This window comes from Gopherus flavomarginatus, chromosome 10, assembly GCF_025201925.1.
Source record: "Gopherus flavomarginatus isolate rGopFla2 chromosome 10, rGopFla2.mat.asm, whole genome shotgun sequence".
In the NCBI taxonomy this organism is placed as follows: Eukaryota; Metazoa; Chordata; order Testudines; family Testudinidae; genus Gopherus; species Gopherus flavomarginatus.
This window is the reverse complement of record NC_066626.1, coordinates 72,997,364-73,021,873: the sequence shown is the minus strand read 5'-3', so window position 1 is coordinate 73,021,873 and position 24,510 is coordinate 72,997,364. Positions and strand designations below refer to the sequence as shown.

The window sequence follows — 24,510 nt, the reverse complement described above, 5'->3', positions numbered from 1 at the left end:
GAAGAAAAATGCTGCGTTCCCTTTATTTTTTTAGCTGTATATGTTTAACACAGTCCTGTACTGTATTTGCTTTTTTGTGTGTCTCTGCTGTTGCCTGATTGCGTACTTCTGGTTCCAAATGAAATGTGTGGTTGACTGGTGAGTTCGTAACTCTGATGTTGGTAACTCTGAGGTTCTACTGTAGTTTTGATGTAATAGACATCTTTAAAGCATTTGACTAGGTACCACACAATATTTTAATTAACAAACTAGAATGATACAAAATCAACATGACACACATTGAACGGTTTAAAAACTGGCTGATGGATATGTAATTATAAATGGGAAATCATCATCAAGCAGGTGTGGTTCTGCTGGAGTCCTGCAGGCATCGGTTCTTGTCCCTATGCTATTTAACATTTTTATCAATGACCTGGAAGAGAACGTAAAATCATCACTGATAAAGTTTGCGGATGACACAAAGATTGTGGAAGTCGTAAATCATGAAGAGGACGGGTTGCTGCCACAGAGAGATCTGGATCCTTTGGTAAGCTGGGTGCAATATGTGTTTTAATACAGCTAAATGTAAAGTCATACATCTAAGAACAAAGAATATAGGCCATAGTTACAGGATAAGGGACCCCATCCTGGGGCCCAGTGCCTCTGAAAAGAATTAAGGGTCATGATAGATCATCAGCTGAACATGAGTTCCCAGTGCCATGCTTGGATGCACAAACAAGGTCATATTGAGTAACAGCAGAGACGTTATTTTACCTCTGTATTTGGCACTGGTGTGACTACTGCTAGAATACTGTGTCCAGGTCTGGTGTTCACAATACAAGAAGGATGTTGATAAATTGAAGAGGGTTCAGAGAAGAGTCATGAAAATGATTAAAGGAATAGAAAACATGCCTTAGAGCAGGGGTGGCCAATCTTAACCTGAGAAGGAGCCAGAATTTACCAATGTACATTGCCAAAGAGCCACGTCAGCAGCCCCCATCAGCCTGCCCTCCCCCAGCACCTCCTCCCCACTGGCAGCCCTGCCGATCAGGGCCTCCCACTCCCTCCCTCTGCCTCCTGCCTGCCGTGATCAGCTGTTTTACAGTGTACAGGAGGCTCTGGAGTGGAGGGCGGAGGAGGAAGGGCGCAGCACGCTCAGGGGAGGAGGTGGGAAGGGGCAGGGGCTTTGGGGTAAGGGATGGAGTGGGGGCGGAGTCGGGGGTTGAGCAGTGAAAGTTGGCACCTACAGCTCCAGTCCCAGAGCCAGCACCTACACAAGGAGCTGCATATTAACTTCTGAAGAGCCGCATGTGGTTCTGGAGCCACAGGTTGGCCACTCCTGCCTTAGAGTTATAGACTCAAAGAGCTCAATCTATTTAATTTCTAAAAGAGAAGGTTAAGAGGTGAAATGATCACAATCTATATGTACCTACATGGGAAACAGAAGAGGGCTCTTTAATCTAGCAGATAAAGGTCCAGCAAGACCTAATGATTAGAAGCTGAAGGTAGACTCTAAGGCTAGGTCTATACTAAAAAATTGAGTCAACCCAGCTAAGAATCCACACCCCTGAGCAATGTAATTAAGCCGACCTAATCTCTGGTGTAGATAGCGCTAGGTCGCTGAAATAATTCTTCCGTCAATTTATCTACCACCTCTTGGTCGCTGTAATGAGTGACTATGTTGAAGTGCTACAGCTGCGCTGCTATAGCAGTTTAAATGTAGACAAACCTAAATGATACCCGAACTTGTAACTGTGGGTAATTAAACACTGGAACAATTTACCAAGGGTTGTGATGGATTATCCAGCGCTGGACATTTTTTAATTGATTGAATGTTTTTCTGAAAGATCTGCTCTAGTTCAAACAGGAATTAATTCAGGGAACTTCTGTGACCTATGCTATGCAGGACGTCGTACTAGGTGTGCAAAATGGTCTCTTCTGGCTTTACAATCTGTGACTCTTCCTTATTCTTTATATATCTACTTAATTGACTATAGGAGATTGCTATTTCTCTCCATTAGGTGCTTTGAGAGAAAGTCCTTTGGCCAGAATTCCCTTTAGCAAAGTCTGTCTTTGATCTATCAATCAAACAGACTGTCAGTGGCAGATCTACGGATGAGCTGCTCTGCTTTGGGTAGCTTATTGATGACATATTCATTAGGCCCCACACCACTTACATGCCTGCGGGTTAAATATTCATATGGAAATTTGCAGATTGGATTTGAAAGCTTCTATTAATAGGGCTTAAATCTCCCTAAATGTTTTACATCCAGAGTCTCTATTCCCTGAACCTCAGCAGTAGTTCATTTCTGCACCCCGATACTTATGGAAAATGTAGCAAATTATTATCCTCCACTAGAAGATTTGTGCTTACTAGTGTGACTACACCATGGCTGTGGTATATCTGAATAACTTAAGTGTAGGCACGGTAGGTATTTTGTGTAGTCTAGTGGATAGAGCAGTGGCCTGAGACTTACAACTGGGTTCTATTCCTGGTTCTGCTTTTGACCAGCTGGGTGAGCTTGATCAGGTCACTTCTGTCACAGTTGGTGCCTCAGGGTACATCTACACTACAGGATTATTCTGATTTTACATAAACCGGTTTTGTAAAACAGATTGTATAAAGTCAAGTGCACGCGGCCACACTAAGCACAATAATTCGGCGGTGTGCATCCATGTACCAAGGCTAGCGTCGATTTCTGGAGTGTTGCACTGTGGGTAGCTATCCCGTAGCTATCCCATAGTTCCCGCAGTCTCCCCTGCCCATTGGAATTCTGGGTTGAGATCCCAACGCATGATGGTGCAAAAACAGTGTCGCGGGTGATTCTAGGTAAATCTCGTCACTCATTCCTTCCTCCATGAAAGCAACGGCAGACAATCATTTCACGCCCTTTTTCCCTGGATTGCCCTGGCAGACGCCATAGCGTGGCAACCATGGAGCCCGTTTTGCCTTTTGTCATTGTAACCGTATGTGTACTGGATGATGCTGACAGAGGCGGTACTTCAGTGCTACACAGCAACATTCATTGGCCTCTGCAAGGTAGCAGAGATGGTTACCATCCCTATTGTACCATCTGCCATGCCATTGTAAATTGGCAATGAGATGACAGTTATCAGTCGTTCTGTACCATCTGCTGCTGTCATGGGTGTTCCCAGCTGGCCTTGCTGAGGTCAGCTGGGGGCGCAAAGACAAAAATGGGAATGACCTCCTGGGTCATTCCCTCCTTTATGTTGTATCTAAAAATAGAGTCAGTCCTGCCTAGAATATGGGGCAAGTGTACTAGAGAACTAGTGTACCAGAGAACCAGAGAGCACAGCCGCTCCGTGTCAGATCCCACAGAAATGATGAGCTGCATGCCATTCTAGGGGGTGCCCCTGCAACAACCCCACCTGTTGCTTCCCTCCTTCCCCAACCCTTCTGGGCTACCGCTGCAGGGTCCCCCCATTTGTGTGATGAAGTAATAAAGAATGCAGGAATAAGACACACTGACTTTTTAGTGAGATAAAATGAGAGGGAGGCAGCCTCCAGCTGCTATGATAGTCCAGGCAGGACATTAAACGGTGGGGGGGAGAGGAGCCCAGCATCCCACTGCTCTGATAGTCCAGGAAGCACAGAATCTTTTCTTTAGACATGAAAGGGTGGGGGCTGATGAAGTTCAGCCCTCAGTTGCTATGATTAGGACAGTTACCAGCCGTTCTGTACCATCTGCCGGGAATAACCGGGAGTCATTCCTATTTTTACCCAGGCGCCCCCGTCCAACCTCACCTGAGGCCAGCCAGGAGCACTCATGGCATGATGACGAGGACAGCTACCAGTCCTACTGCACTGTACCATCTGCCACCGGGGAAGGGAGGGGAGAGGATGCTGCTGTTCAGTGCCCCAGCACCGCGTCTACCAGCAGCATGCAGTAGACATACAGTGACATTGAAAAAAGTCAAGAAATGATTTTTTTCCCTTTTCTTTCACGGGGAGAGAAGGGGGAGTAAATTGACGAGATATATCCTGAACCACCCTGGACAATGTGTTTGACCCTACAGGCATTGGGAGCTCAGCCAAGAATGCAAATGCTTTTCGGAGACTGCGGGGACTGTGGGATAGCTGGAGTCCTCAGTCCCCCCTCCCTTCCTCCATGAGCGTCCATTTGATTCTTTGGCTTTCCTTTACGCTTGTCACACAGCACTGTGCTGTGGACTCTGTATCATAGCCTGGAGATTTTTTTCAAATGCTTTGGCATTTCATCTTCTGTAACAGAGCTCTGATAGAACAGATTTGTCTCCCCATACAGCGATCAGATCCAGTATCTCCCGTACGGTCCATGCTAGAGCTCTTTTTGGATTCAGGACTGCATCGCCACCCGTGCTGATCAGAGCTCCACACTGGCCAAACAGGAAATGCAATTCAAAAATTCGCGGGGCTTTTCCTGTCTACCTGGCCAGTGCATCTGAGTTCAGATTGCTTTCCAGAGCGGTCACAGTGGTGCACTGTGGGATACCGCCTGGAGGCCGATACCGTCGATTTGCGGCCACACTAACCCTAATCTGGTATGGTAATACCGATTTCAGTGCTACTCCTCTCGTCGGGTAGGAGTACAGAAACCAATTTAAAGAGCCCTTTATATCGATATAAAGGGCCTCGTTGTGTGGACGGGTGCAGCGTTAAATCGGTTTAACGCTGCTAAAATCGGTATAAACGTGTAGTGTAGACCAGGCCTCAGTTTCAGATAAAAATACTGACCTTTTGTAAAGCTCTTTGAGAGCTACTTAGGAAGAATGCTATATGAAAGCTAGGTTTTAGCATTCTTAGTAGTGGTAATAAGTAGCACGTAGTAACCAAGATTAGGCTCTGACACTGTCCAAACCCTATGGGAGAGACCGTCCCTGCCCTGAAGAACTTACAGTCTAAATAGGGTGAGAGGGGAAAGGGGCACAGAGAAATGAATATGATCTATAGTGCCTGGCACAATGTGATAAAATTAGGGGAAACATACAAAAGAGGCCACTTGGCTACATTATGGAATCATTTGTAATATGGCTGAAGCAGGGAACCAGAAATCAGCCCCGAGTGATTCTGATGCTGTTAAAGGGAATTAATATAGATTATGGATTCTCAGTGTATTCTGAAAGCTTAGAAACGGCTCATATTGCTCTGGGGTCAGAAAATACTCTCCATCACTAAGTTTGACCAAAAGCTGCTCCAGAGGATTGTAAGTGTGTATCAGCTTTCAGGTTATGGTGTGAACTACTGTACAGTATGAAGAAGTTTACCATCATGATGTAAAGAGGATGATTGGGTAGAATGTCTGTGCAGCATTGGCACGCATGTGCATTAGCAATACTACATGAAAAGGTGTGTGTATATATCACCCAATATATATGCACCACGAGGGGTGGGATCTCAAATGCCACAGTCCCCACTGCTCTGGATGGGTATTAAAGATCCAATAGCAGTTTTCGTAAGAGAAGGTGCGTGTCAGTGGTTGAGTGTTCCCTACCACAGCTGCTGTGGAGTATGTGATGTGCAGATTGCCTGCTGGGGTCCTCCCTCCATCCTGCAGAACCCATGTTTTTTTAGTGAACGAAGCAATTCCTGTATGTGCAGAGCCTGATTGTGACCTCACATCAGGGTACACTGATGCCAGTGGAGCTACTTTCTCCTGCCTTACATCAGTGAGACAGCAGAAAGTGACCCACAATTCATACAGTGCTTTGGGATCCTTTGGGATGAAAGGCCTAAAATAAAGGAAAAGGGCTCGAGTCTCATCTAGTGTAAATCCACATTGCTCCAGTGGCTTCAACAGAGCTACATCAATTTACACCATCTGAGGTCCTGGCCCAAAGTCTTGTTTATTACCAATCTCAGAGAACACTGTTTGTTAATCTGTGTGAAGAACTGATCCAATAGTGACTGTCCTCACTGGCCTGGGCTCCAATTACATAACTAAAACTGAATCCAAAAGAAGAGAGCAAAAACCACCTAGAAGATCCATCAAATAACAGGCCCACCTTATACTTCAGCAAGTGCCCTGTTTAAGAGGCCACTATGGAAAACACTAGGTTTATTAAAATTAATGAAGGAGCCAGCTGTTCCTAAATAATTCATTGCCTATCAGCTGCTGCTGAGGTAATAAGAGCTCAGCAACACATCACGTCAAGACATGATTCAGTGTTGCACTAAGGCTAGGTCTACACTGGGGAGGGAGTCGACCGAAGATACGCAAGTCGGCGTATCTTAGGTCGATTTACCTGGCTGCGAGGATGACGGCGAGTCAACCGCTGCCGCTCCCTCATCGACTCCGCTTCCGCCTCTCGCATGTGGTGCGTTCCGGAGTCGATGGCAGAGCGATCGGGGATTAATTTTATCGTGTCTAGACTAGACCCAATAAATCGATCCCCAATAGATCAATCACTACCTGCCAATCTGGCAGGTAGTGTAGACATACCCTAAGTCTAAAAATCTTTAAACAGAACTAAGAATGATGCTGGCTAGATCCTGAAACACTTTGTGGTGGGTGTGTTCTGTGTGTTAAGTGGGCATGGATCCTCAATGGCGCTTCCAGGCTCATTTACACTAGTTCAGGGTTTGGCCCAGTAGCTACACAACATGCTCTTCCTGTCTCTAGGCCCATACAGCTTTGGTAAGAATTTATCCAAATAGTTTAAAGTAGGAGAACGTGGTGCTAGATTAGCAACCGTGGAGATGGAAGCTCTCTGGTTAGCCAGAGGACAGGTAGCGCATAGCAGTGGCTGTGCAAACAAGCCCTAACTGTGACACAGCTCTGCCTGGAGGCACACACCCCTCACACACACCCACAAGACAGACTAAAACAACGAGGAGTCCTTGTGGCTCCTTAGAGACTAACACATTTATTTGGGCATAAGTTTTTGTGGGCTAGAATCCACTTCATCAGATGCATGGAGTGGAAAATACAGTGGCAGGTATAAGTACACAGCACGTGAAAAGATGGGAGTTGCCTTACCAAGTAGGAGGTCAGCCTAACGAGACAATTCAATTAACAATAGGATAGACTGACCTCAGGCAACATTACACAAACCGGGTGGGCTTCAGCTCAAGTACCTGACTAGGGAGCAGGATTCCCCCTCCTCCCAGATTGCCTCCAAACTCTACCTTTATTTTCAGATCCAATCCTGATTTCACAAAGAGCAGCCTTTTTTGAACCTGCTTCAAAGGCAAGCCAGACTGAAAGGGTCTGTTCGAAAAGGATCGGCAAGATATACTGACATAGCAAATTTGCCTCAAGGGGCATTTGAGCTAGGTTGGGAGAGGAGTAAGTCAATTTCCTCTTGTTCTGCTCCTTTCCAAAAATAACGCTTCATCAATCACTTGTTCCACGGTTTTAAAAATTAAATCCAAGCCCTTCTTGAAGTACAGAACTGAGGTGGTGATTTTATCCAGGCCACCCTGACAGGATTCTCAGTGGGATTGCAAAGCTCTGAAATACACTTAAGGAAATTCTGCACCAAAGCCTGGCTTTAGAATATTTGAAAAAGCCACTGGCTGATTTTACGATTTCTAAATTGGAAATATATGAATTAAACAAATCTTATGGCACCTAGGGGAACACATTTGGACAACTCCACCCAATGTGCTGGACAGCATGGTCCAGTAGGTAGAACATTAGACTGAGATGTGGAAAGACATGTTCTTGTCCTAGCTCTGCTGCTCGCTTGCTAGATGATCTTAGACAAGTCACTTTGCTGCTGTGTGCCTCAGTTTCCCCCTCTGTAAAATAGAGACATTAATACTTACCCTCTTTTATAAAGGGCTTTCACATTCATGGATAGAAAAGGGTTATAAGGGCTGTATCCAGCCCCCTTTGTAGTCAAAGGGGACTTTCCAATATCTTCACAGATTTTAAGGCCAGAAGGGACTATTGGGATGATCTAGTCTAACCTCCTGAATATCACAGGCTGTAGACATTCCCTGTATTAATTCTTGCTTCAGGTTTTAGTGGAAGCTGGATTAGGCCCTAGAAGAGCTAAGTATTATTATTTAGGATCAACTGAAATTTGAATTTCAAGACACACAAGAATGATATTTACCCCAGGAATTTACATTCACGCATAGTAAAGACCTAATTCTGCAAACTCTTGCTTACATGAGTAACAGTCCTTACAGGAGCAGTCCTATTGAAAGCCAGTGGGGCCAATCATGCGTATAAGGTCTGGTTGTGTGAGTGAGTATTTGCAGGATCAGCTCCCAAGAAACCAAACATGCTCATAGTAACCAGGTCAGCTGCTTCTGGGAAGTTTTTTAAGGCTTGTTTTCTGGTCTTCATCTATTTTATTTTTTAAAGCAATGATGGTGGTTGATAGTAAGTCCAAAGGTGCTTTATAATAAGGATCAAAGGTAAACTTGGCCAATAGTGATCTGCACTATGACTGTACCATTTTTATAAGGGACTGAGCCCATCAATCCTGCTAGGCTGTAATGCTACCAGTTACATGGTTTAATTTTTTTGTTCCAGTAGGAAGTCATCAAATATTTACTGCACTTCCTGTGAGTGATATGGCATCATCTCTCGAATCATGGGCATGATGCAACACTCATGGGAATTAGAGTTTGGGGAAGACAACAAAGGATTTGATCATGCAAAAAACAAATCTTGATACACACCTCACCCCAAATGGGTTAGAAGCTATTACTTTAAAAGGTAGTTTAGGACCTCCATTTAAAGCAGGGGAGAAGAGTTTTGCAAAAACTAATAGTAATAGAATTTTTTTTCATGATTTTTTTTTTAAAACAGAATAAAAGCCATTTTTTGGGAGAAGATTGGATTTAAATGTTCACCCTGTGGTTTTTCCAGCCCAGACATTGTTCTAGAGAACACTTGCATGAGATTGCATATTTCTCCTTTCATAATTCTCATTGCATGAGAGTTAAAATGGGACACTGACTAGAAACAAAGGCAACACTGACTAATATGTTTTCCTGTATTTCTAGCTGAGAGAAATTCTAAACATTGTGAATCAACAGTAGCAGTGAATAGTAGAAATCTGATTTTTTTTTATGTTCAGTTTTATTAATCTAAGAAAAATAGGTAAAGACTTTTTAAAAAATGAAATGTACAGGGTTCCCAGGGTCCAGATCTGGTTGTTCTGTACTGCATCACAATCACAAAGCAAACAGAGTGTTGCGCCAAAGGAGCAAATACGGATTCCCCCTGACCAGGAGCTATAGACTTTCCTCAACCTCACACTCCCCTCTGCAGAGCTGTGCTAAGCATAAACTCAGTGCATCTGAGGCCTGGTCTACACTACGCGTTTATACCGATTTTAGCAGAGTTAAACCGATTTAATGCTGCACCCGTCCACACGAGGCCCTTTATATGGATATAAAGGGCTCTTTAAACTGGTTTCTGTACTCCCCGACGAGAGGAGTAGCGCTGAAATTGGTATTACCATATCGGATTAGGGTTAGTGTGGCCACAAATAGATGGTATTGGCCTCCAGACGGTATCCCACAGTGCACCACTGTGACCGCTCTGGAAAGCAATCTGAACTCAAATGTACTGGCCAGGTATACAGGAAAAGCCCCGCGAACTTTTGAATTTCATTTCCTGTTTGGCCAGCATGGAGAGCTCACCAGCACAGGTGACCACGCAGAGCTCTTCAGCACAGGTAACAATGCAGTCTCCTGAGAATCGAAAAAGAGCTCCAGCAGGGACCGTACGGGAGGTACTGGATCTGATCGCTATATGGGTAGAGGATTCAGTGCTAACAGAACTCCGTTCCAAAAAACAAAATGAAAAAACATTTGAAAAAATTTCCAAGGCCATGATGGAGAAAGGCCACACCAGGGACTCAGTGCAGTGCTGAGTGAAAGTTAAGGAGCTCAGACAAGCCTACCAGAAAACCAAAGAAGCAAACGGAAGGTCTGGGGTAGGGCCGAAAACATGCCGCTTCTACGCTGAGCTGCATGCAATTCTAGGGGGGTCCGCCACCACTACCCCACCTCTGTCCATGGATTCCGAGGTGGGGATGGTAATCTCAGCCATGGCTGAGGATTCTGTGGACGGGGAAGATGAGGAGGAGGAAGAGGAGGACGAGCTTGCAGAGAGCACACAGCACTCCGTTCTCCCCAACAGCCAGGAGCTTTTTCTCACCCAGACGGAATTACCCTCCCAGCCCTCCCAAGCCACTAGCCCAGACAATGAAGCCATGGAAGCGACCTCTGGTGAGTGTACCTTTGTAAATATAAAACATGGTTTAAAAGCAAGCGTTTTTTAATGATTGATTTGCCCTGAGGACTTGGGATGCATTCGCGGCCAGTACAGTTATTGGAAAAGTTTGTTAACATGTCTGGGGATGGAGCGGAAATCTTCCAGGGACATCTCCATGAAGTTCTCCTGGAGGTACTCCAAAAGCCTTTGCAGAAGGTTTCTGGGCAAGGCAGCCTTATTCCGTCCACCATGGTAGGACACTTGACCACGCTATGCATGTAGCAAGTAATCTGGTATCATTGCATGACAAAGCCTAGCTACGTATGGTCCCGGTGATTGCTGACATTCAAGTAACATCCGTTCTTTATCTCGCTGTGTTATCCTCAGGAGAGAGATATCATTCATGGTAACCTGGTTGAAATTCAGGAATTTAATTAAGGGGACAGAGATGGCCATTCCTACCAGGCTGTTTGCCTGTTGCTTAAAAGAAATCCTTCCTTGCAGGTAGCCAAGCAGGGGGAGGGGAGGGAGGAGGAATGGCGCTGAGCTTTTTCGCGTTTGGCTAGCAGCGATCTTCCCTGCTACCAGCCACGTGGTGGGGGGAGGGGTAAAGCGATCATCCCAGAGAATTGGATGGGGGGGTGGTTTCTGCTGCTGCATGTTAACAGGAAAGAAGCAGCACTGAATGGGATTTGCTTCGTATTTGGGAAAGGAGGGCACTGTATATATGAAGACTGCAGAAGCCGAAAGACAATGGCTTACCATGGCCATATGCAAGCTGAATTCTGCTGCCCGGACCTGCGTCTGTGAGCTCTCTAACACCAGAGCCACAGGCACTCAATATTAAGATGCAAAATGCGACCTTGTAGTGAAATCACATGTGCTATGTAAGGTGAATAGTGTTGTTCACTGTGAAAGAGTATAACCATTGTTCTGTAAAATGTATCTTTTTAAATATTTCTCTCCCTTTTTTACCTCCCTCATGCAGCTGCACATTTTTCAAGCCTCCCTACTCCATCCCGAAGGCTATCTCAGATAAGGTGGAGGAAAAAAAAGACGCGAGACGAAATGTTCTTGGAAATCATGGAAGTAACTCGCAATGAAAGAGCTCATCTGAATGAGTGGAAGGACATGGTATCAAATTACAGGAAAGATGCCAGTGAACGTGAGGACAGGAGGGACGCTCGAGATGAGAGGTGGCGGCAGGAAGATCAGAGGTGTAGGCAGGAAGATCAGCGGTGGCAGGATGCAACGCTGGGGCTGCTGCGTGATCAAACTGACATCCTACGACGTCTAGTGGAGCTTCAGGAACAGCAGCAGGGTCACAGAGTGCCGCTGCAGCCCCTGTGTAAACACCCTCACCACTCACCATGTTCCACATCTTCCTCACCCAGACGTGTAAGAACGCGTGGGGGAAGTCTTTGTGCACCCGCCCACTCCACCCCCATGGACAGCCCAACCAAAAGGCTGTCATTACTTTGAAATATTTTTAGTGGCCTTTTTCTTCCTTCCTATCCTACTCCCAAACCACACCCGGGATACCTTGTCAGTTCTCTCCCTCTTTTTATAATGACTTTTTAATAAAGAATACATGATTTTTAAACTATAGTGACTTTATTTCCTTAAGCAAGCTGTAATCGAAGGGGGACGGTGGGTTGCTTACAGGGAATGAGTTAATCAGGGGGTAGGGTCATCAAGGGGAAACAAACACAACAGTCACACCATACCCTGGCCCGTGATGAAACTCGTTTTCAAAGCTTCTCTGATGAGCACCACTTCGTGGTGTGCTCTTCTAATCACCCTGGTGTCTGGCTGCGCGTAATCAGCGGCCAGGTGATTTGCCTCAGCCTCCGACCCCGCCATAAAGGTCTCCCCCTTACTCTCACAGAGATTGTGGAGCACACAGCAAGCAGCAATAACAATGGGGACATTGGTTTGGCTGAGGTCTGAGCAAGTCAGTAATGTGCGCCAGCGCGCCTTTAAACGGCCTGTAGTTGAACAGTTCCTGACTATTGTCCAGGCTGCCTGTGTATGGCTTCATAAGCCATGGCATCAAGGGGTAGGCTAGGTCCCCCAGGATAACTACAGGCATTTCAACATCCCCAACTGTTATTTTCTGGCCTGGGAAGTAATTCCCTTGCTGCAGCCGTTTAAACAGAGTAGTGTTCCTGAAGACACGAGCGTCATGAACTCTTCCTGGCCATCCCACGCGGATGTTGGTGAAACGTCCCTTGTGATCCACCAGTGCTTGCAGCACCATTGAAAAGTACCCCTTGCGGTTTACGTACTGGGTGCCCTGGTGCTCCGGTGCCAAGATAGGGAGCACCTATCTATCGCCTCCCCACAGTTAGGGAATCCCATTGCAGCAAAGCCATCCACTATGACCTGCACTTTTCCCAGAGTCACAACCTTTCGTAGCAGCAGCTTAATGATTGCTTTGGATACTTGCATCACAGCAGCCCCCACAGTAGATTTTCCCACTTCAAATTGATTCCTGACTGACCGGTAGCTGTCTGGCATTGCAAGCTTCCACAGGGCTATTGCCACTCACTTCTCAATTGTGAGGGCTGCTCTCATCTTGGTATTATGGCGTTTCAGGGCAGGGGAAAGCAAGTCACAAAGTTCCATGAACATGCCCTTACGCATGCGAAAGTTTCGCAGCCACTGCGAATCATCTCAAATCTGCAAAACTATGTGGTCCCACCAGTCTGTGCTTGTTTCCCGGGCTCAAAATCGGCTTTCAATGGCTAGAACCTGCCCCATTACCAGCAGGATCTCCAAAGCGCAGGGGTCCGCGGTTTGAGAGAATTCCGTGTCCATGTCCTCATCACTCTCGTCGCCGCTCTGCCGTAGCCGCCTCCTCCTCGCCTGGCTTTGCAGGTCCTGGTTCAGCATAGACTGCACGAGAATGTGCAAGGTGTTTACAATGTCCACGATTGTGGTCTTGATCTCAGCAGGGTCTATGCTTGCTGTGCTATGGCGTTTGCACAGTTCACCCAGGAAAAAAGGCGCGAAACAGTTGTCTGCTGCTTTCACGGAGGGAGGGTGAGGCTGTACCCAGAACCACCTGCGACAATGTTTTTTGCCCCATCAGGCACTGGGATCTCAACCCAGAATTCCAAGGGGCGGGGGAGACTGTGGGAACTATGGGATAGCTACGGGATAGCTACCCACGGTGCAATGCTCCAGAAATCGATGCTAGCCTTGGTACATGGACACACACCGCCGAATTAATGTGCTTAGTGTGGCCGTGTGCACTCAACTTTATACAATCTGTTTTACAAAACCGGTTTATGTAAAATTGGAATAATCCCATAGTGTAGACATACCCTGAGAATGGAGCCCAAAAGAATATGAAACCTGGGGAAGGCCTTGTCTACCCAGGAAAGTTTCCCCCCTATAATTATACAGATAGAACAAAGCTATGTGGCTCCATCTACAGCAGCTATTTTCCTTGTCAATCACTACATCCACACATTAAAGTGCTTTTCTGAAATAAGCACACAGACTTCTGGGCAGGTATGACAGGATGCAATGTTCTGCCACTTAGCTCAGTGCATTATGGGTTGTTTATAATGGTGGACTGTGAGACACCTAATGGAACCTACCAGAATTCTGGGCCTTGAGGTCAAATTCCCATGATTCCTTCCACCGTATTCCATAACTTGTCTGGTTTTCTATAGCATGCACTACTTTGTTTCAGTTTCAAAGGTAGCATGGAGGAAGCACAGCTGAGGACTGCAGTCCTGGCCCTCACCATATGAATGGGATGCTCTAGATGTCCTGGCAATCATGCAAGCCGGAGGCTTTGGAGGAGGTGGAAGATCTCCACCACTGTGTTGCTATGTAGATACTGCTAAGTCAGAGGATAATCAGACCTGTAAATGACTAACTGTCTTAGCAAAAGAAGTTAAAGAAAAAAAAGTGGCTGCTGGGCTTGGTAACAAGAACTTGAAAGACAAAGGGTGAGAAGTACCTGAACATAACTGGGCCAGATCCTCAGTTGGTGTCAATCTGCTTAGCTTCATTGAAGTCCATATACCTATGCCAAGCTGAAGATCTGACCCAACTGTTTTAATTTTAAATTCAGTAATTGCCAAGGCTGATTTAATTAGATAAAGAACTCGAAGCCCTAAAGTCAATTATGCAATGGAGTCAACAAGCTAAACACGAGAAGCCAATATTATTTACACTTCACCTCCTTTATCTCAGCCAGCTCAGGAACATATTAACCATGTCTGCCAGGGGACTGTTTTGATGTGGGGCAAGGGGGACAGTTATGCCCCACTTCCCCCCCGCCACCGCCACTGCCAGACCTTGGTTTACATCTGACTTTTCATAGGTCTTCATGTTTTCCATTTCCCCCACCCCTGACTGTGCAGGATATAATATGATCATGTATAATGTTCTACATGCTGAGACAGCTTTATACACCCCAACAATTTTGTGACATGACGTACCTAGTCTCCGCACGTCAGATTTGTCTGTTGAGCTTGTGTGCCATAAGCAATATTTTAAGTTTTAAATAACAGCTCTGGCCCTTTGCGAAGTAAAATGAAGAGACACGAAGTAAAGTGAAGAGACGCGACTACTGACTCGCTTTATCCTCTGATCCAATGACTGCCTCTGCCTCCAAGGCATCAGTGAGCAACAGCAGTAACTGGATAGTAATCACTGAGGCTGTGAGGTTAAAAATCATTATAATAAAGGGACTCAGACACACCAGTGGGCAGCTGAGTGATACTTACATCACTCAGCTATGTAGGGCAGACGATGCCTCATCTGTGTTTTATGAAGCATTTCAACCTTATGTTTCCACAACCCATGGCAATCCTGCAGCCCAGCTCCTGGGAGGTGGTGAGCCAAACTGACATTTCTGAGGTGACTGAAAATCGAGGCAACTTTCACTTATGCTAAGTGACCTCAATGGGGTTTGTGTTAAGAGCAGTTTCCAGTCAAGAGAGACTGGATATTTATATGGCTGTCAAGAGCAGCCAGAGTTATCATCTCTAATAACTTCAGATGGGATATTAAACCTTGAGTTTTGGGGCTTGAGCCAATCTCTAACTACAAGAGAGCAGAATGAGAGCTAGGTTAGAGGCAATTTCTCCCACATTTGCCTCCTGTGGGGTTCTTACCCTTTTCTCTGTAGCATCTGGTTCTGGCCACTATCAGTGACCAGGACTGGACCATTGTTCTGATCCAGTCTGGCAGTTCCTAAATGATGGGATATCTACAAAAGATGCAGCTGGAACGCTGCAGTTCCACTGGTATTTTATTAAAACACAGGCCACCGCCTCGCGGGTTCATTTTGGAGGTTTACAATGAAGTATAATTTAGTAAATGTCAGGATTGCCAGATTACACTGCCTGATCCCAAGGCGTATTGTTAATGACCTCATCGTTACTGATACTCATAAGTGCCATCTGCTCAAATGAAGTCAAGGCAGGAGCTTGCTTTGCTCTCAGCAGAAGCATTTAGGTTCAGACCCTCAAAGGTACTTTGGTGCCTAACTCCCATTGAGGATCTGGCCCTTACGTTCCAGCTCAAATGGTTTAGCAAAAGCAGAATCTAATTCCAGTCTTTTTGTTGAAGAAGCCTCTATCTTGACTCTGCCCTGTGCTGTTGTGCAGAGATCCAGTGGGAGCAACCATGCCGTCTCCTCTTGCTATAGATTATCACAGGAGGTTTGAGGGCGGTCAGCCCCACGCTGGCTGGCTCCAAGCCCTTCCCCCCACTAACACACCACCAACCCCAGCTCATCAGTGCCAGGAGAGAGGGGGGACCTGCTAGAAATAAATCTGGTGCTCCCACATGCTACCAAGAAATCTTGCAGCTCTTCTTGTATGTGAATGGATGGAGCTTGCTGGTCCATTGCACCTCTGAGATCGCTGCTCCCCTGCTAGGATTGTGAGGAAGGGACAGGTACAGGCTCCCATCACAGAAAAGTGCTGACTAATATATGCTGGCTAGCATATATATATATCATATTAATAATATGTATTATCCCCACAATAGATATTAGTCTGCTTTAAGCACAAATATTATAGCAGTTATATAGCCTAAATTGGCCTATGATTTTTATATAATCCTCCTTACTTATGCTAAGTATCCCATAACCCCTTGCAAATAGGGAAGCTGTCAAGATCAGGACAGATGAATGCTTTATCATAGCAACAGAAAGGGAGTTACTCTCAAGGGCCCGTACTGGAACGTCACATAGGAAGAGGACAACGTGTATGATCGTTCTACCCTAGTACCAACCTAGGTGGTGTCTTCATGCCCTTTGGTACCTGAAATGCAGAACCAAGAAATAAGAGGTACCTTATGGTACCAGAGAAACAAGGTAGAAAGCTGATTGGCTAAACCTAGTTTCAGATGAGGGTTTTAACAGATGGCTTTAGGGGCATACCTTTGGGGAGCTCCCCTTCTGTGTAAGGTGAATGGAACAACGCTGCATGAGATGGCTTCCCAGAGACTACTACCATACAGACCAGTCATACTCAGACTCACAAGCCACAAGAGGCTCTTTAATGTTTCTCCTGTGGCTCTTTGCAGCACATTAAAACACTGTGTGATAGTTATTAACCAATCAGGATGCTTTTACTATGTTATTAACCAATTGCAGTTTATAAAATAATAACACTGGCCAATCACTTTGCAGTGAGAATAATAAATATATATATGAAAACTATTTCCGTCATACTGTTTAAATATGACTATATAATACTACAGTCATGAAACACTGAATTCAGACTACTATGGCTCTGTTGAGTAATGTTGATTTCTAATTTGGCTCCTGAACCACTGAGATCTGAGTATCACTGGTACAGAACCCTCTTCCTGTACTATGTTATTATTGGCTTATAGCTATAAATCGGACCTGACATTATTTGGTCTCTTGAATAGATTTCATAATGAACCAGAATGTGGTCAAGCAATTGACTAGACAATTTATTAACAAAAGGAAGCAACTACTGCTTCCATCCTCTCTTGCTCTGGCTGGCTGGGGGGAGGGGACAGGCGGCTGTGACAGGTCAAACAGCCTTTTGCTAAGGAGTTGGCAGCACAAAAGTGCAAGTCAAGAACTCCTGAGATCTAATCCCAGTTCTGCCACTGACTCCTTCTGCGGCTTCGGCAAACCTTCCCTCTGCCTGCTTATCTGGCGGGGATAATCACACTTCCTGACCTCTGAGGGGTAAAGGGAGGAGTAGCTAATGTTTGCGAAGGGCTTTTGCTAGGAGAATGCAAATTATATGACTATCTAATGGCTATTATGTCATCATTCAATGTTTTTGCACTGGTGTAAATCAGGAGTAACGCTAATGAAGTCATGGAGTAAAACTGGAATGGTGAATCAGGCCCACTGGCATGGCACTGAGGGGAAAATTCTGTTAGCACTGCTCATCCGGTCTGTGTTTTGTGGTTAGAGGCCTTCAGGCTTTAAGGCTGTCTGTCAAGCCGGGTATATTCCTTCACCAGCCTTAAACTGACACACACACCCCTCCCCCGATCGGCGTGCACAAATTCAGTGGGTGTCAACGGGAGCTGTGCAGCACAAAGGGAGGATGGGCACAGTTTGGCCTTCAGCACAGAGGCACCAATTCAGCACAGCATGTAGGCAGATGTGCTTAGCTTTAAGCACGTGCTGAAGTGCTGCATCAAATAGGAATGGTTCACTGAATCCAGGCTGGGAAGCATTTCCCCAGCCATCCTGCAAGCCGGCTGAAACAGAGGTCTGAAGTTGGCAGCCAGCCATGTGACAGCGCTGGTATGGGCTGCTCTAGCTCCAGGCAAGGGGGCTCAGCAACAAGCCTCTTCATTACAAAGTATCTGCGGGTGTTTATCTAATGTTCAGAAGGAACCTATGCAGAGCAGGTTTGCTTAACTGACATGTCTTATAAGGCAGGATCGTGTGGGATGGAAATATTAGGCTACCCGAAAGGTATGATTCAATATGCTGGGTTTTGATATAGAACTGATTATAGTGTCTGAATTACAGCATTATCTCCGCTGCATAAACCTCAACTGCAAATCTTTTATCTTCTTCAAAGAAGACCTGAGATTCAAATGAGTAGGTTAGATCTGAGCTGCCTTTGGGATTAATTCCCCCCATCCCCGCCTCCTTCCATGCTCAGAAACTCAATGTATTTTTTAGGGCTTTGCTAGTATTTCTCCTTTTTCTTGTCTTTGGTTTCCTTTCTCACTGCACAGGTGGCTGCAACTGCTTTTAGGATGTGATCCAAACCCCACTAAAGTGAACACAAGTCTTTCCACTGATTTCAGTAGGCTCTGCATCGGCCCCTCCCTAATCCTCAGTCATTTGGAGCTCTGAGAGTCATACTCGCTGCTGCGATTTACTCCTGTATATTTCTCCCTGCAAACCCTGACGATTCAGTCTTCTCCCTGTCTCTTTGTTTACAACCCTGGTGCCAAAGAAAGATTTCCCAGTCAATGAGGTATGAAGTGCCAGCACCTCTGCTAGCCAGACGGTTGCAATGGACTCGTCACTTCTCATGTCTCACCATTTAGAAATGAGTCTTTTTTCAGAGATAACCAGCCAAGTAAGCTTGCAGTGATCACCCAGATGTATTCAATAACAGCTTTCAGCAAAGTAATAAAATGCACTGAAAAGATGAGAATTTGAGGCTGGGCAGAGCCAAGCAAATGAGGAACAGCCCATGAATGTAGGAACAGAGGGCTGTTGTGAGCGTAAGAGCACTCCAGTGCTGCCTGGCACACTGTTGTCATGATATGTACTCAAAAGGTGGCATGTAATATATCACTGGAAAACTCACCAAGCATTAATATTCGTGTGTGATGTATGTACAAAGGACTTCATAGATACATGCTAGAAATATATTCTTAAAATGTATTTGGCAAGCAGTGCATAAGTCAGGCCTGTTCCAGACAAAGCAATATGGTTCCCCCTGCTTCCGTGTGTCTCCAATGTAAATTACGCAAAGCGTGCCCCAAGACAAACATGCAAGGTAAACAGAATCGTCAGGAGAGAAAGTGGGGAAAGGTGATCACTTAACCATCTCAATGGGGGATGGAGACTGTACCCAAGGAAGCCTTCCTGCCTCTTGAAGCAGAATCAATGAACTTAGAAAGACATAAGGCGAGAGAGAAAACCATTTTGGTTTTCTTCACTTGAGGAGACAAAGGAACCGAGCACTTTAGGATCTGTGAAGGTAGAGAGTCTGGTCATCCATGCTGGAAAAGAGACTTGGTGAGAAACACTCCTTTGAACAAGAGACTCTAGTTTGTTAAATCAGGTTTTAGTCTTAGATGCCTATTCTTACTTTTCTTTGCTTGCAATCCCTTCTCTCTTTATTCCTTATACTTGGTATTACTTATACCTAAGACTTCTTGTTTAATAAACTTGTTTTACTTTTACTATAAACCAATTCAGTGCTTTGATTAAAACAGAGGGTTTGTTAACCCCAGTTAAGGTAATAAGCTGGTGGGTACTGTCCCTTGAAAGGAGCAGGGAACTTAATAACTTCTGTAAGTGTTCAGTGAGAGGGCTGGACACGACAGGGCAAGCAGTTTGGGGGAAATTCAGGACGGCAGGGTGTTGGGTGACCCCTGCAAAGAGTAACTGGGCAGTGGAAGCCAGGTGTGACCTGCATGTTTGCATGGTGGCCATTGGTGTCAGGGCTGTAACCACAGCAGCACAGCATTTAAAGCATTGAGAGTTGCAGGGCAGGCAGTGATGCAGCCCCTTATTGATCTGGGCTGAACCCCAAAGCCTTCCAGAGCCCAAATCCCAAACCAAAAGGGCCACTCGCAGTCAGAGTTCAAGGAAGCAAAAAAGGGTTTTCACAGTGAGAGTCTGCCACTGGCCCAGCTGGAGCAACATCACAGCTCTCCAGAGCCCTCTAAGAAAGAGTAATGTAGCAATGCTTTCCCTTATTACAATTCATCACTTCCCTCCCTAACAAAGCAGTTAGACCCAGCTGGGAACGCCCCCCCCATGCTATTTTGCATACTACAGCAATGCTCATTCAAGAATCTTAAGGCACCTCACAAGGGCGGGAAAGCCTTGTTATATGTAAGCCCATTTTATAGCAATTGCTTGAGAGACCCAGAGAGTTTCAGTGACCTGCACTCCCTGCTTTCTCCTGTCTCGGTTCCTAAGACAGCAAGCCCTGCGATGATGAGGACAGGCAACCGTGGAAAAACTTCTGCTCAGCAAGAGGGCTGTAACCTTCCCCATTTCCCCACAAACTACATTCTGCCCTGTAATCACATTAGTTAGAAGGAACCCACGTCGGTTACGAAAGTAACCCATGCGTCATATGCTGAAAGGACTGGCCCAGGGGCTGTGAAAGCTCTGCCCTGATATGCAGGAGTGGAGTGGACGAAGTAGAATGTGCTGAGTCATGAAACAAGAGTCTCTGGACCCTAAAGGAACAGCACTGATGGTCTCCAATTCAGTTGGTTGGTCTTCCATCCAATCTTCCTTGGCCTTCAAGAGAAGGGGGCCCATGAAATAGTATTGGTGAAAGATACAAAAGGCTTCTCTGCAATCTAGGGCCTATTTGAAAGAAGAAAGTGGGGGAGAATGTGAGGCGGGATTATTTGCAGTCCCAAATAATGAGAACTCAGCTCTGTCATCTCCAGTTCTCTGCTGGTGCCTGTTCCTATTCCATGGAGGCAGCTGCTTTTTGGTGGTGGGGAAATGATCTGTTCTGTGATTCTTCATGATGAAATGTGCGCTGCACATTGCTGCTAGCGCTACAGTTCAATTCTCTGCCCTGCAAGCCTTTTAGTGGGAGTCCTGGCTCTTAGCAGAGTTCCCGCTTTACCACTACCAACAGAGCGTGCGCCTTTGGGGCCAAATTCTCTATTGAGGCAAATGGACACTGATATTGATTTCAATGGAGTGTTACCCTTTTGCACCAGGAGTAAAGGTGACCCTTTGTCTATCAGAAGGGTTTATGGTTGTCATCTCTCTCCCCTGCTGCTGAGGCGTCCTAGTTTGGCATATGACTGGCAAGAGAAACAGAGAGGCCCATGGCTCTGCTGGTGGAGAGCCCATTGTTTTAACAGTGATGCACCAACGGCCAGTGTAAACTGGTATGACATCAGCACCTGATCCGTGTGAGTGGCACAGAAACATAGCAACCGATTTTCTTGAGTGTTGTGGCCCCACAACAGAGCATGACACAGCAACCAAGATGTTTCATTAATGGTCCTTGTGCAGAACTGCCCGGCAGTTCTGCTGGGATGCTCCATTTCATCTTTCTTAGTCTCCTTAGCTCCCATGCCTGTAATTAAAAGGGCTAGGCCCAGGGCCATGGCTGCTCCAGCTCAGAGATGGCTTAAGGTAACGACTGAAAATAAATTGCTTTCCCAGCTGCCTCTGCTCTAGCAAACCAAGTCTGGGGCTGGGCAGGGGAGAAGGCAAGTACGATCATCAAGTGGCCACGCCACTCAGCTGGCTAAAAGCCAGTCCCATGGGCCAACAGAATTCCTGCTGCAGATGTGAGAAGGTGAAGGAGGCCCCTGGATCCTAGTAAGTGTATGAATTAAAGGTGGGGCCAAAGCCTCCAGATCAGAGCATGCCCAGGCCTTGTGGGTGTGCAGGTCCAGACCTGGCAGCTGGCCTGTTGCTCTCTATAACGCTCCAAAGCAACATGCAGGAACTGAAGCTCTTTGACCCTAGCTGCACGGCAAGTATCCCATAACAGATGGGATACTCACCAAACCCTCTGGTTCCTTTTATTGCTAAGGCTCCACATCTGGTTCAGGAGCTGCTGGAATCATGGCCGCATGAGCCTCTATCTTGCCTGCACGCATCACAGCTTTGCGCCCAGGGATAATGGAGAGGGAGGAAAGGCAGTGTGTATTGCTGCTGCTGCAAGGCATCTAGGGATAACAGTGGGAAGCTTCCATAAGCAGCTGCAGCACAATGGGCCTGGATTCTCCTCTCACTTCCCCGGGTGTAAATAACTGCTGAAGTCAATGGAGTCACCCTAGCGTGAGCGAGAGGAGAATCAGACCCAACGTTCCAGCGTAGGACACCAGCTGCACTGACACCTGCCACCCCCGCAGTCTGTTTATCATGGTGCTCGCTCTTCCTGTTGCAAGGCAGAGTGAATCAATAATAAACATTGAGCTGGAAAAGTTAGTCTACACCCAGAGCATTGTAATAAATTAAGAGAAAATAAAATCAGTGCAGCCCCATCGGATCTTGTCCTTAGTGGATGGTAATTAAAATCTATGGGCCAAATTCAACCCAGGCATAACTCCACTGAAGCCAGGGCAGTTAAACCCATTGGCCCCTTCTAATAATTGTGGTGCCATGGCAACGAATAGCCGCAGCAATAACAAAGAGGGGAAAAATCTATTTAGGAGTGAGGCTTTTTCTTTCTGACTCTTTGTCACATGGAATGGTGCCGCTGGCCTGCTGCCAGTCTCAAAAGCTCCCGGCATTTCTATGCAGGGCCCCTCCGCCAGTCACCCAGGAGCACTTGTGGAATCCATTTGCCCTTTCTGAGCAAAGCACACGCTCTTGCCATTGCCTCGTTCTTTGGGGCTGCTGGACCTCTGCCAGCTCCCCTCTCTGCTACAAACCCCACAACGCGCCTCCCACCCACCTCTGCTATGCACTCACCTTCCCCTCTGTGCTACACACCCATCCCTTCAGCATGCTCTCTGCTGTGCTCCTACAAACGCACCTACCCCCAGACCCTGCTACACACCCACAAGGGAACAGGCCACGAAAAGACCAGAGCCTGCCAAAAACACAGTGGGTGGGTAAGGGTTAGTCTCCACTGCTGCCCACAGACACTCCTGGAGAGTAACCTCGCAGGGGTCTGACTATTTAGGTGTGATACCTGATTCACAGTATGGCTGGACTTGGGCACCTCTTTCAGGAACAATCATTGCTCAGAACCACCTGCCTCCATGCCAAGCCTTCCTCTGAGGTGCCAACACCGCGCTCTGAAGCAGCTCAGCTGGGCTCAGAGGTGCCCTCCAATCAGACGGAGGAAGTGCTGTGTCAAGCATAGAGACAGCACATCCTTCTTCACTGCGGGGGCCCCGTGTCCAGCTAATCAGCCACGCCGGCATGGGATGAGAGCGTAGCCGTAGGACGGGTACCTGGGGAGGTGATTAATGAGCAAACACAGGCACAGAGAGGAGGTGAGAGGCAGAGACGATGAGTAACTCTTGATGAGGGGGCACAATTTAAAGGGGGGCACGTGACTGCCCCACGTGTCGCCTCTGGGCTGAGGAGCAGCAGCAGAGCCAGGAGTGCCAGGGCAGTGGCGAGTGAGCACCTCAGGGAGCATCTCATGGCAGCTGGTCTCGGCAGGCAGGGCCAGCTGCAGCGGCATCGCCAGCAAGCACTGGGCTCCTTCAGGGGAGAGGCAAGAGTGCATCCGGGAGGGGTGCAGCTCAGAGCTGTGCTGCCCGCCCTGCCTGGGGAGTGCCCAGCCGTGCAGAGGTGGCCCGGCTTGGGGAGCAGGGCAGGGAGGGCTGCTGGGCACAGCACGAAGAGCCAGGGCCCCGACTGGGCCGGACAGCTCCACCCAGCTTCTGATCTGCCAGCTCCTGGCAGGAGGTGATGATTTTCAAACAAGAGGGGTGCGCCCCACAGTTTGAAAACCTCTGTGCTAAATGGAAGGCAGAAATTGGGGGCGGGGGTGCGGTCACATGAGCCCACATGCCTCCCCACAAGTCGCTTCTGGTGACAGGAATGTAGAGGCCTGTGCTGAAGGGCAAAGGGTACAGCAGACGGGGAGAGGGCAGGACAGCACTGCAGATAAGACAGGGGCAAGTGAGATGGAGGAGCTGCCTCCAGGGCCCACCACGGCAGAGAGAGAGAGAGTGTGTGTGTGTTACAAACAAATGGCTCTGGGAGGTGAAGGAGGAGGGGAGGGGCAAGTTTTCTATTTCAGATGCCTCCACCTGGAGCCATATCAGCAGGCAGGACCTGGGGGCTCACCTCTCGTCCCCACCCCAACCTGCCACCAGCTCCATGTTCCTGCCTGGCCCAGTACTGCGAAGACTGGGAGCCGCCTCAACAGTGGAAGAGGTGGAAAATGCATGTGCACCCTGGGTGATTTTACGTGATCTTAATGGGAATAACTGGCCTCAAGAAGTATGCAGCTGAGCCACCAGAACCCAGGAAGGCCCCCTCCCCTCCCTGCAGCTGTCTTGTTGGGGGTGGGCCCCCTAGCCTGTAATCCCCACCCCGTGGCAGCTTCAGGGGGGATTTCCAATGTTGCTTACAGAGGGGTGAATGGAGGCACTGGGAGATGCTGTGTCTTACTATAGTAATATAGGGTCTGATCCAGCCCTCCGGGAAATCAAAGCAGATCTGGCCATAGACTTC

At 47.1% G+C, this 24,510-nt stretch overlaps 2 protein-coding genes across 2 annotated transcripts in view; one reads left to right on the top strand and one right to left on the bottom strand.

Moving 5' to 3' along the window:
- Positions 1-24,510, bottom strand: part of LOC127030435 (uncharacterized) — a 102,987-nt gene that overhangs the window by 61,487 nt on the left and 16,990 nt on the right. The window lies entirely within an intron of this gene.
- On the top strand, positions 9,744-11,672 carry LOC127030518 (uncharacterized). Its single transcript, XM_050917183.1, has 2 exons — positions 9,744-10,174; positions 11,149-11,672. Exons 1-2 carry the CDS (start codon positions 9,961-9,963, stop codon positions 11,640-11,642), a joined length of 708 nt encoding a protein of 235 aa, XP_050773140.1. The 5' UTR covers positions 9,744-9,960; the 3' UTR covers positions 11,643-11,672.